This window comes from Heteronotia binoei, chromosome 8, assembly GCF_032191835.1.
Source record: "Heteronotia binoei isolate CCM8104 ecotype False Entrance Well chromosome 8, APGP_CSIRO_Hbin_v1, whole genome shotgun sequence".
Taxonomy (NCBI): Eukaryota; Metazoa; Chordata; class Lepidosauria; order Squamata; family Gekkonidae; genus Heteronotia; species Heteronotia binoei.
The window spans coordinates 123,365,623-123,380,252 of record NC_083230.1 but is presented as its reverse complement, the minus strand read 5'-3'; the positions used below and the strand labels follow the sequence as shown (position 1 = coordinate 123,380,252).

General features: G+C 50.2%; 1 protein-coding gene across 2 annotated transcripts in view; it reads left to right on the top strand.

Annotated features, from left to right (window-relative positions):
• The window catches only part of CHCHD3 (coiled-coil-helix-coiled-coil-helix domain containing 3), a 476,827-nt gene that overhangs the window by 252,130 nt on the left and 210,067 nt on the right, over nucleotides 1-14,630 (top strand). The window contains exons 5-6 of one of the 2 annotated variants that reach the window (XM_060246013.1): nucleotides 7,574-7,588; nucleotides 12,691-12,774. In XM_060246013.1, the coding sequence (XP_060101996.1) occupies nucleotides 7,574-7,588; nucleotides 12,691-12,774 (99 nt within the window). The remainder of the gene's footprint in view (nucleotides 1-7,573; nucleotides 7,589-12,690; nucleotides 12,775-14,630) is intronic. The other variant, XM_060246014.1, reaches the window with a different exon arrangement.

Below are 14,630 nucleotides of genomic sequence, written 5' to 3'. Positions count from 1 at the left end.
GCCATTCCAGCAGCTGTAAGTGGAGGAGCGGGGAATCAAACCTGGTTTTCCCAGATAAGAGTCCGCACGCTTCACCGCTACACCAAACTGGCACCAGCCAGCTTAGTGTAGTGGTTAAGTGCGCAGACTTTAAGCTGGGAGAACCAGGTTTGATTCCCCACTTCTTCACATGTAGCTGGCGGGTGACCTTGTCCTGCCACAGTTCTCTCAGAGCTGTTCTCTCAAGAACAGTTTACTGGGAGCTCTCTCAGCCCCACCTGCCTCACAAGAGTGTCTGCGAGGAGAGGAAGGGAAAGGACCGCTCTGTAGAGCCATTCTGGTGTAGTGCTGAAGTGTGCGTACTCTTATCTGGGAGAATCGGGTTTGATTCCCCACTCCTCCACTTGCACCTGCTGGAATGGCCTTGGGTCAGCCATACCTCTGTCAGAGCTGTCCCTGAAAGGGCAGCTTCTGTCAGAGCTCTCTCAGCACCATCCATCTCACAGGGTGTCTGTTGTGGGGGGGGGGGAAGGTAAAGGAGTTTGTGAGCTGCTCTGAGACTCTTCCGAGTGGAGAGCGGGATATAAATCCAATATCTTTTTCTTCTGTAAAGTGTTCTGAGATGTGAAGTGAAGGGTGGGGTATAAACCCAATCTCCTCCCCTCCCCCTCCTCACTTAAGCTTCTTGCAGACGTGATGAACATGAAGCTCGGTACCGTACAGATCCTCCTCTAATCCCTCCAGCTTGAAACGTTAGGCAAGCTCCATGTATTGTGAGCGAAAGGTCTTGTTGAGCAGCTCTCCCACAGCAGCTCATTATCTCCTTTCAGTCCTTGGAAGTCCTGCTGCACCACAAATGAAGTGTTTTTCACTTTTGCTTCGCCGATTCGTTCTCTTCTCCCCGTGAAGCCGCGTCGCCTGGCTCCCGCCGGTCTGAACAGCAGGGGGGATGGCGACACGCTAACCAGCAGATAGCGTTGGATGGCGCAAAGCGTTGGAGTGGACCGAGTCCCGCTCGCCCGTTCCAAGACGGGATTCCGCTGGGGCTAAACCGCATCGTCCCCACCGCCTCATCGGAATTGTCCTGGGATCGGAGTCTCCCCAGAACCTCCCCAGAGGTCTCCCCAGAGCCTGCTTGAAGCTCACTGAGTTAAGAGGACCTGCATCTTAATGGTCACTTAGGCACGCTGGGGTTCGTTGCCTCCTCTTGCTGTGGTTTGCTGTCCTTTGTTGGATGCCCGCTGGAAGTGGGATGGGGAAGGTGAAGTGAGATCAGACAAGATCGGGCTCGCCTGGGCCTGCCTGGTCAGGACCCATGTAAGGATAAATAATAATAATTCAGTGCCACTGAGATAATTGTGCCATTAAGAGTAACGAAGATGGTGAGGGGTCTGGAGACCAAGTCCTATGAAGAAAGGTTGAAGGAGCTGGGCATGTTTAGCCTGGAGAGGAGTTGCCTGAGAGGTGATCTTCAAGTCCTAGGAGAGCCAGTTTGGTGTAGTGATTAAGTGCGCGGACTCTTATCTGGGAGAACCGGGTTTGATTCCCCCTCTCCTCCACTTGCAGCTGCTGGAATGGCCATGGGTCAGCCATAGCTCCCTTATCTGAGAGAACCGGGTTTGATTCCCCACTCCTCCACTTGCAGCTGCTGGAATGGCCTTGGGTCAGCCATAGCTCTCTTATCTTTGAGAACCGGGTTTGATTCCCCCCTCCTCCATTTGCAGCTGCTGGAATGGCCTTGGGTCAGCCATAGCTCTCTTATCTGGGAGAACCGGGTTTGATTCCCCCACTCCTCCACTTGCACCTGCTGAGATGGCCTTGGGTCAGCCATAGCTTTCATAGAAGCTGTCCTTGAAAGAGCAGCTGCTGTAAAAGCACTCTCAGCCCCACCTACCTCACAGGGTCTTTGTTGGGGGGGGGGAAGGTAGAGGAGATTGTGACCGCTCTGAGACTCTTAAGATTCAGAGTATAGGGCGGGATATGAATCCAAAATCATCATCTTCTTGAAGGGCTGTTATCTAGAGGATGGTGCAGAGTCGTTTTCTGTTGCCTCAGAAAATTGGTCCAGAATTAACATGCCGAAATTAAATAATTAGGCTAAACATTTGGAAGAACTCTGGCAGAGCGATTTCTCACTAGAACAGGCTTCCTCAGGAGGTGGTGGGCTCTCCTTCGGAGTTTTTAAACCATAGGCTAGATGGCCATTTGACATAAGAGAAGCCATGTTGGATCAGGCCAATGGCCCATCCAGTCCAACACTCTTTGTCTCGCAGTGGCCAAAAATTTCTTATATATACACATATATATTTATATGCACATATATATACACACTGTGGCTAATAGCTACTGATGGACCTCTGCTCCATATTTTTTATCTAACCCTCTCTTGAAGGTGGCTATGCTTGTGGCTGCCACCACCTCCTGTGGCAGTGAATTCCACGTGTTAATCACCCTTTGGGTGAAGAAGGACTTCCTTTTATCCGTTCTAACCCATCTGCTCAGCAATTTCATCGAATGCCCACGAGTTCTTGTGAGAAAGGGAGAAAAGTACTTCTTTCTCTACCTTCTCCATCCCATGCATAATCTTGTAGCCAATCCTCCAAGAGCTTCCCCAAAAAAGCCTTGTAAGCTCTTAGGGCAGGGGTGGCCAACAGATGTTCTCCAGCTCTCCAGATGTTTTTTGCCTACAACTCCCATCAGCCCCAGCCAGCATGTCCGATGGCTGGGGCTGATGGGAGTTGTAAGCAAAAAAACATCTGGAGAGCTACTGTTGGCCACCCCTGTCTTAGGGGATTGGCTGTGTGTGGGGGGTGTGGCCTAACATGCAAAGGAGCTCCTGCTAGAATTCCACCCCTGAGCATTCATAAACATAGAGTTTATGACCCGCCCTTAAGAGAGGGGTGACCTGCAGTTGGGGTCCTGAACCACAGTTTGAGAACCAGGCCTTCCGGTTTGATTAATCACGTGGCGAGATTTCCGTATTTACTGGACACCTGTTCGACTACACAAATTTAACCTCTTGACTTCACCAGCATGTTGGCGATGCCAGGGAGGTGAAGCGGGGCTAAGCCACATGATTTGGTCATGCCCGGTGCTGCTTGATTTCTGGGGCGATATACTCAGGTGGATAAACCGCGTATTGGGAAGTCAGCACAGATTCACAGGCATGCAAGTTCTTTTAAACTACTTCCCGTCAGCATGGGTGTTGTCTCGCCCACAGCGATATTGGGGATTTCGGGCACTGATGACGGCAAAGAGGATAATCATGCAGATGTGGAGAACGGAATTTTCAGGAACCGTAGCGCAATGGTTGGAGGACATGCTGCGATTGGCGGTGGATGAAAGGCTGGTCTACCGACGAATGATGCAACAACAACAATTCGAGGACATTTGGGCACCGTTTTTGGCGGCTGTCAATAATTTACAGGGTCCGGGATGTGAATTTGAACATAGTTCCCTCTAGGCTGTGGGGGCCAAGGTGGTCCAGAGAGCTATATCAAGTATTAGGCATACAATAGGCAGTGATAGATAAGTATGGGCAACAAGGGTGACGGGTCACAGGGTGCTGGATGAGTGGATAATTGTGAACTACGTAATTTTTTGTTTGTTTAATTGTTAAATATTTATTATTACTATGGATCTGTCACATATACTAATTTCAATAAATGATGAATATATAAGGGGGAAAAAAAATCACGTGGCGAGAGATCTACTGATTAAAAACACTTAGGGTGGCCAAGACCGATGTCTTGCGGGATGGCAGGGGCATCTGTTTATTTCCTCCACCTTGAAGTTTAGCGCCCCTTTAATTTTCTCGCTCCCGTCTCTCGTTCCGCAGCGGCGAGTCTGCTAATTTGCTGCTTTTGTTTTCCTTCCGAGAGGGCCAGGCAATTGCTTTTAATTGATCTGTTGAAGTGGGTGAGGAGAATTCGTTTGCGATTAGGTACCTCGCAGTCTCTCCTAGTCGCTTATTGGGCATAGCTGACCCCTCTCTCTCTCTGTGTGTGAGTGTGTTTAATACTCTTACATGTCCCTGAGCGGCGTATTGTTGGAAATGCAAATTGCTTTGTGACTTTCTCTGCCCGTTTCCACGCTATTGACTTTTTCTAACTCTCTTTTTGGTGAAGGTTGGGAGGGGTAGGGAAGAGAGGCTGTGGCTTTACACAACAGCACACCCATCGTAGGAGACGGCAGACGCTGCAGTCAGTGTCTCCTCTAAACTGAATTAGTGTGAGCTTGCTGAGTTTCTCGGCCTCCGGCTCACCCATTTTTGTCTCAGCTCAGGAAAAATGGCCCCACAGCAAACTAGTATATGCAGTCGCTCACAACAGTAATGCCAGTCGCTCACAAGGTAGAATTTTTATTCACATGACTCCACAGCTTAGAGGGAGTATTGGCTGCAGTCGTCACCAGAGAACACCCAGATTTTTCTCATGCGAAGAAGAAGAAGACGATGAAATTGGATTTATATCTCACCCTTCACTCCGAATCTCAGAGTCTCAGAGCGACCCACAATCTCCTTTACCTCCCCCCCCGCCCACAACAGACACCCTGTGAGGTAGAGGTATATCCCACTCTCCACTCCAAAGAGTCTCAGAGCGGCTCACAACCTCCTTTACCTTTCTCCCCCCACGACAGACACCCTGTGAGGTAGATGAAGATACTGGATTTATATCTCGCCCTCCACTCCAAAGAGTCTCAGAGCAGCTCACAATCTCCTTTACCTTCCCCCGCCCCGCCACAACAGACACCCTGTGAGGTAGATGAAGACATTGGATTTATATCCCACCCTCCACTCCGAAGAGTCTCAGAGCAGCTCACAATCTCCTTTACCTTTCTCCCCCCACGACAGACACCCTGTGAGGTAGATGAAGATACTGGATTTATATCTCGCCCTCCACTCCAAAGAGTCTCAGAGCAGCTCACAATCTCCTTTACCTTCCCCCGCCCCGCCACAACAGACACCCTGTGAGGTAGATGAAGACATTGGATTTATATCCCACCCTCCACTCCAAAGAGTCTCAGAGCGGCTCACAACCTCCTTTACCTTTCTCCCCCCACGACAGACACCCTGTGAGGTAGATGAAGATACTGGATTTATATCTCGCCCTCCACTCCAAAGAGTCTCAGAGCAGCTCACAATCTCCTTTACCTTCCCCCGCCCCGCCACAACAGACACCCTGTGAGGTAGATGAAGATATTGGATTTATATCCCGCCCTCCACTCCGAAGAGTCTCAGAGGGGCTCACAATCTCCTTTACCTTCCTCCCCCACAACAGACACCCTGTGAGGTAGATGAAGATATTGGATTTATATCCCGCCCTCCCCTCCGAAGAGTCTCAGAGTGGCTCACAATCTCCTTTACCTTCCTCCCCCACAACAGACAGCCTGTGAGGTAGATGAAGATATTGGATTTATATCCCGCCCTCCACTCCGAAGAGTCTCAGAGGGGCTCACAATCTCCTTTACCTCCCCCCCCCCCCGCCACAACAGACACCCTGTGAGGTAGATGAAGATATTGGATTTATATCCCGCCCTCCCCTCCGAAGAGTCTCAGAGGGGCTCACAATCTCCTTTACCTTCCTCCCCCACAACAGACACGCTGTGAGGTAGATGAAGATATTGGATTTATATCCCGCCCTCCACTCCAAAGAGTCTCAGAGCGGCACACAATCTCCTTTACCTCCCCCCCGCCACAACAGACACCCTGTGAGGTAGATGAAGATATTGGATTTTTATCCCGCCCTCCACTCCGAAGAGTCTCAGAGCGGCTCACAATCTCCTTTCCCTCCCCCCCCCCACAACAGACACCCTGCGAGGTAGATGAAGATATTGGATTTATATCCCGCCCTCCATTCCAAAGAGTCTCAGAGCGGCTCACAATGTCATTTATCTTCTTCCCCCACAACAGACACCCTGTGAGGTGGGTGGGGCTGAGAGAACTCTCCCAGAAGCTGTCCTTTCAAGGACGACTATGGCTGACCCAAGACCATTCCAGCAGCTGACAGTGGAGGAGAGGGGAATCAAACCCGGTTCTCTCAGATAAACATCCACGCATTCAACCACTACACCAAACTGGTTCTCTCACTAGTCCTAGTTATACCCCTTCTCCAGTTCCGCCTTATGGAGCCTTTTTTGGAGATAACTTTTTAAAATGGTATTTACAGTATGTAGCATTAGGAGAACCCCTTTGGCTTGGATAAATGGTTCATCCAGTCCAGCGTCTTATTGCCCTATGAGGGCAGCAAGATACATCCCACAAAATAGTCTAGTTTTTATAGGTACACTCTGGTCGCCATGGATACACACCAAGAGTCCCCAGCGCTTTTCGGCCTGCCACTCCCTTTGGAATTTTGACACTGTGGTGGGCGCTGTCACAAAATGGCTGCCACAGGAGGCGGGGCCACCCACAAAATGGCTGCCACAGCTTACATCCAATCACACTGTGAAGAGCCTTATGCCGTGGTGGCAGCTGCTGCTGAAGCCATGTTTTTAAGGATCTGCACAGCCAACCAAAAGCCTTGCGGAGCAAAAACCTCATCCGACCCTGCTCACTTGGTAAAAATATGCAGCGGGCACCAGGAAAGTTCTTGGCGGCTGGCATGGTGCCCACAGGGATCTTTGGGGACCCCTGATATGCACAATGTTGTATATTTATTCATTTATTTTATTGGATATATATCCTGCCCTCCCTGCAAGCGGGTTCATATAAACTCTTTTTATCTGTGGAATGCTGGAAGGGTGACATCTTAAAAATGGACCTCCTGATGGCACCTGGGTTTTGCTGACAGTGTGACACAGAGTGTTGGACTGGATGGGCCATTGGCCTGATCCAACATTGCTCCTCTTCTGTTCTTATGTGACACAGAGTGTTGGACTGGATGGGCCATTGGCCTGATCCAACATTGCTCCTCTTCTGTTCTTATGTGACACAGAGTGTTGGACAGGATGGGCCATTGGCCTGACCCAACATGGCTTCCCTTATGTTCTTATGTGACACAGAGTGTTGGACTGGATGAGCCATTGGCCTGATCCAGCATGGCTTCACTTATGTTCTTACATAACACACAGAGTGTTGGACTGGATGGGCCATTGACCTGATCCAACATGGCTTCTCTTATGTTCTTACGTAACAGAGTGTTGGACTGGGTGGGCCATTGGCCTGATCCAACATAGCTTCTCTTATGTTCTTATGTGACACAAGAGTGTTCGACTGGATGGGCCACTGGCCTGATCCAACATGGCTCCTCTTACGTTCTAAAAGTGATTATAAAGAGAGATGAGTAGACAGAGGTGATGGCAAAACTATCCTTAAACTGGACTAAATTTTAAACTTCTGTGTTCATTGCCATATTTCCTTCTGCGGTCCTGCTGATTTTATACATTGAGCCGTTGGACAAAGATACTAGGATCCTTGACCAATTCATTTTTGTTGCAAAGCTACAACTTGTTTCTTCCTTGTTGAAACCATGCTCCAGCTGGCTACAGCTGTATAAGGTCATATAAGCGTTGTGCATGTTTTATGGTTCTGTGTTATAACCTGTTTGTTTCACAAATTTATGGCTTTTGTTTTTTTTAATACACATGCTTCCAGGAGATGGAAATTAAGGTAAGCAGTAAAAGTCAGAGACGCAATAAGGGAGAGTTAAGCATACATCATACAAGCATATGCAACAAAAGCTATATCCAAGTCATCATATTTTGCAAATAGCAGAAAACCTGTCTGTCTAGGAGGGAGGGTGGGGATATGAAGCAGGAAGGGGAGGGCATTCAAATAAAACAATAATTCAATTGATCCCCCCCCCCAAAAAAGCACAGTCATTTTGTTTCTCAGTCACAGGTGAGCCTCCAAAAACTTAGAAATTATTTTTAGTTTTCTCAAGCGTAAGTCCAGTAGCTCTGTCAGTCCCCAAAAGAAGAGACTGACATGACAGTAGAATGCACACTTTGAGTAAGCAAGGTCCAAGGTTTGATCCCTGTTGCATTTACACTTAAACATTCGCGAGTAGCGTAGCTGCAAACGACTCTAGTCTGAGAACTTGGAGAGGTGCTGTTAGTCAACACAGTTATGATCAGTGTTCATAAGAACGTAAGAAAAACCATGTTGGATTGGGCCAATGGCCCATCCAATCCAACACTCTGTGTTACACAGTGGCCAAAAAAACCAAGTGCCATCAAAAGGTCCACCAGTGGGGCCAGTACATTAGAAGCCCTCCCGCTGTGGCCCCCCCAAGCACCCAGAATATAGAGCATCACTACCCCAGACAGAGAGTCCCAACAATACGCTGTGGCTATTAGCCACTGATGGATCTTCTCTATATGTTTATCCATTCCCCTCTTGAAGCTGGCTATGCTTGTAGCCGTCACCGCCTTCTGTGGCAGTGAATTCCATGTGTTAATCAGCCTTTGGGTGAAGAAGGACTTCCTTTCATTGAATGTCCACGAGTTCTCGTATTGTGAGAAAGGGAGAAAAGTACTTCTTTCTCTACCTTCTCTATCCCATGCATAATCTTGTAAACCTCTATCTTGTCACGCCTCAGTCAATGTTTCTCCAGGCTAAAGAGCCCCAAGCGTTTTAACCTTTCTTCATGGGGAAAGTGTTCCAAACCTTTAATTGTTCTAGATGCCCTTTTCTGTATTTTTACCAATGTTATAATATCTTTTTAGAGGTGCAGTGATCAGAATTTTACACAGTATTCCAAATGAGACCGCGCCATCGATTTATACAGGGGCATTATGTTACTGGCTGATTTGTTTTCAATTCCCTTCCTAATAATTCCCAGCATGGCATAGGCCTTTTTTATTGCAATTGCACACTGTCTTGACATTTTCAGTGAGTTCTCTACTACGACCCCAAGATCTCTCTCTTGGTCAGTCTCTGCCAGTTCACACCCCATCAACTTGTATTTGTAGTTAGGACTTGTATTTATCAACTTTATCGTTGAGTTAGTGTGTGCTGGCTCACCGGTTTTTAGCCTCCATCTCACATATCTTTGTCTTATTTCAAGAATGATGACCCCAGAACACACTAATTTATGCAGTAGCCCACAACTTTAACGCCAGTAGCTCACAAAGTAGAATTTTTGCTCACAAGACTGCAGCTTAGAGGGAACGTTGGTTATGGACTAGGTGAACCAAGGGTGTGTCTCTGTCTACTTTACTTTATTTGATTTATATCCCCCCCTCCCCGCTGAAGCAGTCTAAGGCATCTACATAACTTAAGGGAGGAGGACCTAAAGATCAGTGGTAGAGCATGTACACAATGCGTGTGCCTATGGTCCCAGTTTCGTTCCTTAGCCTTGAAAGTTTTCCCTAAATTATCCGGTCCCCGACAGCGGTTTTCTCAGATCTAACTTACATGTTAAAGATTAACAATCCAGCCAAACATGGGCCGTTTTCCCACTGACCTTACTCCGGAGCGACGTCCCTCTTCACGGCGCAGCGTCTGCGCGGATTTCCCACCAACTGCTGCGCACAACCAGGAAGAGCCACGGCTTTTGCGTCGCAGATGTAAACTGGTTTTTAGCGGTTTACATCTGCGACGCCAAAGCCGCGGCGCTTCCTGGTTGTGCGCAGCAGTTGGTGGGAAATCCGCGCAGACGCTGCGCTGTGAAGAGGGACGTCGCTCCGGAGTAAGGTCAGTGGGAAAACGGCCATAGTTTTGTACAACTTCAAGATTTGGGTAGTCTTCTTGTTTTGGCAGGCGTGTCTGTAGTTAGGGCTGGGACCGGATCTACATGTTTTTCCGAGGGGGGGGGGCCAAAATTAAAAAATGGCACCCCCTTATGGGCTCATTTCACCTTATGGACCCGTAGAATAGAACCGACTCCATACCCAATTTGGCACCCCGCTGCGGTAAATTGAGTCCCCACTTTGCTGGGAGTTAAGCGTAGATGACTGGGGAAGGCAAGGGCAAACCACCCCGTAAAAAGTCTGCCGTGAAAACGTTGTGAAAGCAACATCACTCCAGAGTCGGAAATGACTGGTGCTTGCGCAGGGGACCTTTCCTTTTTCCGCTGGCACCCGGGACAAGCAGCCCCTTCTCCCCCCCCCCCCCCCAAGATCCCACCCTGGTTAGGGCTGGCAGCTGCTAGGGCGGAGAATTTCCAGCTGGGCCTGTCGCTACCATCCCACCACTGCTTGTCTTCATGCTCTTGGCCACGTGTGCCACCCAGTAGTGTCAGGGTGAGAGCATGCATACAATTACATGCAGCTTGGAGTGTCAGTGGGGGGAGGACTTGCAAGCCATAAAAGAATGCCTAGGAAAGAGCCAGTTTGGTGTAGTGGTGAAGTGGGCAGACTCTTATCTGGGAGAACCGGGTCTGATTCCCCACTCCTGCATTTGCAGCTGCTGGAATGACCTTAGATCAGCCAGAGCTCTCTTATCTGGGAGAACCGGGTTTGATTCCCCACTCCTCCACTTGCAGCTGCTGAAATGGCCTTGGGTCAGCAAGATCTCTCTTATCTGGGAGAACCGGGTTTGATTCCCCACTCCTCCACTTGCACCTGCTGGAATGGCCTAGGGTCAGCCAGAGCTCTCTTATCTGGGATAACCGGGTCTGATTCCCCACTCCTCCACTTGCAGCTGCTGGAATGGCCTTGGGTCAGCCAGAGCTCTCTTATCTGGGAGAACCAGGTTTGATTCCCCACTCCTCCACTTGCAGCTGCTGGAATGGCCTTGGGTCAGCCAGAGCTCTCTTATCTGGGAGAACCGGGTTTGATTCCCCACTCCTCCATTTGCAGCTGCTGGAATGGCCTTGGGTCAGCCAGAGCTCTCTTATCTGGGAGAACCGGGTTTGATTCCCCACTCCTCCACTTGCAGCTGCTGGAATGGCCTTGGGTCAGCCAGAGCTCTCTTATCTGGGAGAACCGGGTTTGATTCCCCACTCCTCCACTTGCAGCTGCTGGGATGGCCTTGGGTCAGCCAGAGCTCTCTTATCTGGGAGAACCGGGTTTGATTCCCCACTCCTCCACTTGCAGCTGCTGGAATGGCCTTGGGTCAGCCAGAGCTCTCTTATCTGGGAGAACCGGGTCTGATTCCCCGCTCCTCCACTTGCAGCTGCTGATGTGACCTCGGGTCAGCCACAAGTTCTCTGGGCCTAGCCCAGAGACATTTGGAATCTGACAAAGGGTAGCTCCTAATGGAAGTCTGTTGATCTCTGAGGCTCCAGCTGCAACTGTCTATACAACAATTGCAGAAGCTGGAGAGTGTCGAAGCATAAATTTGAAGGAAATTCTGGGTATTCATTTATTGACTTCAAGGCTTTACCTAGTGTGCTGCAGCCTGAAGAAGGCAAACGGAATGGATGGTTACCTAGGCAATCCATGGCTGCTGCTGTTGCTGTAACATCCACCCTCTATTGTGATTTTGCTGCAAGTGGAGGAGTGGGGAATCAAACCCAGTTCTCCCAGATAAGAGAGCTCTGGCTGACCCAAGGCCATTCCAGCAGCTGCATGTGGAGGAGTGAGGAATCAAACCCTGTTCTGCCAGATAAGAGAGCTCTGGCTGACCCAAGGCCATTCCAGCAGCTGCATGTGGAGGAGTGAGGAATCAAACCCTGTTCTGCCAGATAAGAGAGCTCTGGCTGACCCAAGGCCATTCCAGCAGCTGCAAGTGGAGGAGGGGGGAATCAAACCCGGTTCTCCCAGATAAGAGAGCTCTGGCTGACCCAAGGCCATTCCAGCAGCTGCAAGTGGAGGAGTGGGGAATCAAACCCGGTTCTCCCAGATAAGAGAGCTCTGGCTGACCCAAGGCCATTCCAGCAGCTGCAAGTGGAGGAGGGGGGAATCAAACCCAGTTCTCCCAGATAAGAGAGCTCTGGCTGACCCAAGGCCATTCAAGCAGCTGCATGTGGAGGAGTGAGGAATCAAACCCTGTTCTGCCAGATAAGAGAGCTCTGGCTGACCCAAGGCCATTCCAGCAGCTGCAAGTGGAGGAGTGGGGAATCAAACCCGGTTCTCCCAGATAAGAGAGCTCTGGCTGACCCAAGGCCCTTCCAGCAGCTGCAAGTGGAGGAGTGGGGAAACAACCCCGGTTCTCCCAGATAAGAGAGCTCTGGCTGACCCAAGGCCCTTCCAGCAGCTGCAAGTGGAGGAGTGGGGAAACAACCCCGGTTCTCCCAGATAAGAGAGCTCTGGCTGACCCAAGGCCATTCCAGCAGCTGCAAGTGGAGGAGTGGGGAATCAAACCCGGTTCTCCCAGATAAGAGAGGTATGGCTGACGCAAGGCCCTTCCAGCAGCTGCATGTGGAAGAGGGGGGAATCAAAACCGGTTCTCCCAGATTAGAGTCTGCGCACTTAACCACTACACCAAACTACGCCAAATAAGGCCACTGGCTCTCTCTCAGCATTTCACCTCAAGTTGACCAAGATATGTGTAGGTCCCCCTGCCCCCCCCCCCCCCTTGCATACAGTCCCGCCTGTCTTTCACTAAGGAATTAATTCCAGGGCTGTTTGCTTGGCACAGTCTTATGACTCTTCCCCAAGCCGTTTGGATGAACTGTGGCACAGCTGTTGAGCAAACAGGGAAGAACAATGGGCGAGCACTTAACATCCTCAATGCGCTAATCATGATCTTATTAATATACTGGCTTGGCAAAACGGAGCAGCCTGTAGGCTCCGATCTATACCAGACTTTTCGCTTTTGCTGGGATTGCTTTCTCTTGATCCAGTACGTCTTGCTTTTTCTTTCTCTCTTCTTTTTTTCCCTAGGCCAAGCAGCTGGAAGAGAAAGACCGAGAGCTGAAAAAGCATGACGCTTACTACAAAGAGCAGCTGGCTCGGCTGGAAGAGAGGGTGAGAAAGCATTTGTTCTGTTCTTAATGAAAGGGTTGGCTTGTTAAGTCCCGTTTCCCCCCCCTCCCCATTTTTAGGCGAAGTTCTGAGTTGTGGGGGAGGGGACGTTGGAAGGCTTTAAAGTTGTCGTGCTGGGGAAATGCGGGTGTTCTGTTTCGCCTTCGGTGTCGCAAAGCTCCGTCAAGATGCAGCTGACTTACGGTGGCACCATGGGGTTGGCAAGGCAAGAACCCTGAACTCGACCGACCCTGCTTAGCTTCCCGGATCCCATGAAATTGGGCTAGCCTGTATCATTCTGGTCAGGATAGGGTGTAAAGACCATGCATTTATGGAAGATACAGCTATCATTGGCTGTTCGTGGAAGAAGATGAAGAAGAAGGTGATGATGATGATGATGATGATGATGATGATGATGATGATGATGATGATGATGATGATGATGATATTGGATTTATATACTGCCCTCCACTCCAAATCTCAGTCTCAGAGTGACTCACAATCTCCTTTATCTTCCTCCCCCACAACAGACACCTTGTGAGGTAGGTCGGGGTGAGAGAGCTCTCCCAGAAGCTGCCCTTTCAAGGACAACTCCTACAAGAGCTATTGCTAACCCAAGGCCATTCCAGCAGGTGCAGGTGGAGGAGTGGGGAATCGAACCCGGTTCTCCCAGATAAGAGAGCTCTGGCTGACCCAAGGCCATTCCAGCAGCTGCAAGTGGAGGAGTGGGGAATCGAACCCGGTTCTCCCAGATAAGAGAGCTCTGGCTGACCCAAGGCCATTCCAGCAGCTGCCAGTGGAGGAGTGGGGAATCAAACCCGGTTCTCCCAGATAAAAGAGCTATGGGTGACCCAAGGCCATTCCAGGAGCTGCATGTGGAGGAGTGGGGAATCAAACCCGGTTCTCCCAGATAAAAGAGCTATGGGTGACCCAAGGCCATTCCAGCAACTGCAAGTGGAGGAGTGGGGAATAAAACCTGGTGCTCCCAGATAAGAGAGCTCTGGCTGACCCAAGGCCATTCCAGCAACTGCAAGTGGAGGAGTGGGGAATCCAACCCGGTTCTCCCAGATAAGAGAGCTCTGGCTGACCCAAGGCCATGCTAGCAGGTGCAAGTGGAGGAGTGGGGAATAAAACCTGGTGCTCCCAGATAAGAGAGCTCTGGCTGACCCAAGGCCATTCCAGCAACTGCAAGTGGAGGAGTGGGGAATCCAACCCGGTTCTCCCAGATAAGAGAGTTCTGGCTGACCCAAGGCCATTCCAGCAGGTGCAAGTGGAGGAGGGGGGAATCAAACCCGGTTCTCCCAGATAAGAGAGCTCCGGCTGACCCAAGGCCATTCCAGCAACTGCAAGTGGAGGAGTGGGGAATCAAACCCGGTTCTCCCAGATAAGAGAGCTCTGGCTGACCCAAGGCCATTCCAGCAGCTGCAAGTGGAGGAGTGGGGAATCAAACCCGGTTCTCCCAGATAAGAGAGCTCTGGCTGACCCAAGGCCATGCCAGCAGGTGCAAGTGGAGGAGTGGGGAATCGAACCCGGTTCTCCCAGATAAGAGAGCTCTGGCTGACCCAAGGCCATGCCAGCAGGTGCAAGTGGAGGAGTGGGGAATCGAACCCGGTTCTCCCAGATAAGAGTCCGCACACTTCACCACTACACCAAACTGGCTCTCTGACCCTGCTTCGCTTCCCAGATCCAATGAAATTGGGCTAGCCGGGGTCATCCTGGTGAGGGTAGGCTGTAAAGACCATGCATTTATGGAAGATGCAGCTTTCATTGGCTATAGATGGAAGAAGAAGAAGAAGTAGATGATGATGATGATGATGATGATGATGATACTGGATTTATATCCCGCCCTCCACTCCGAA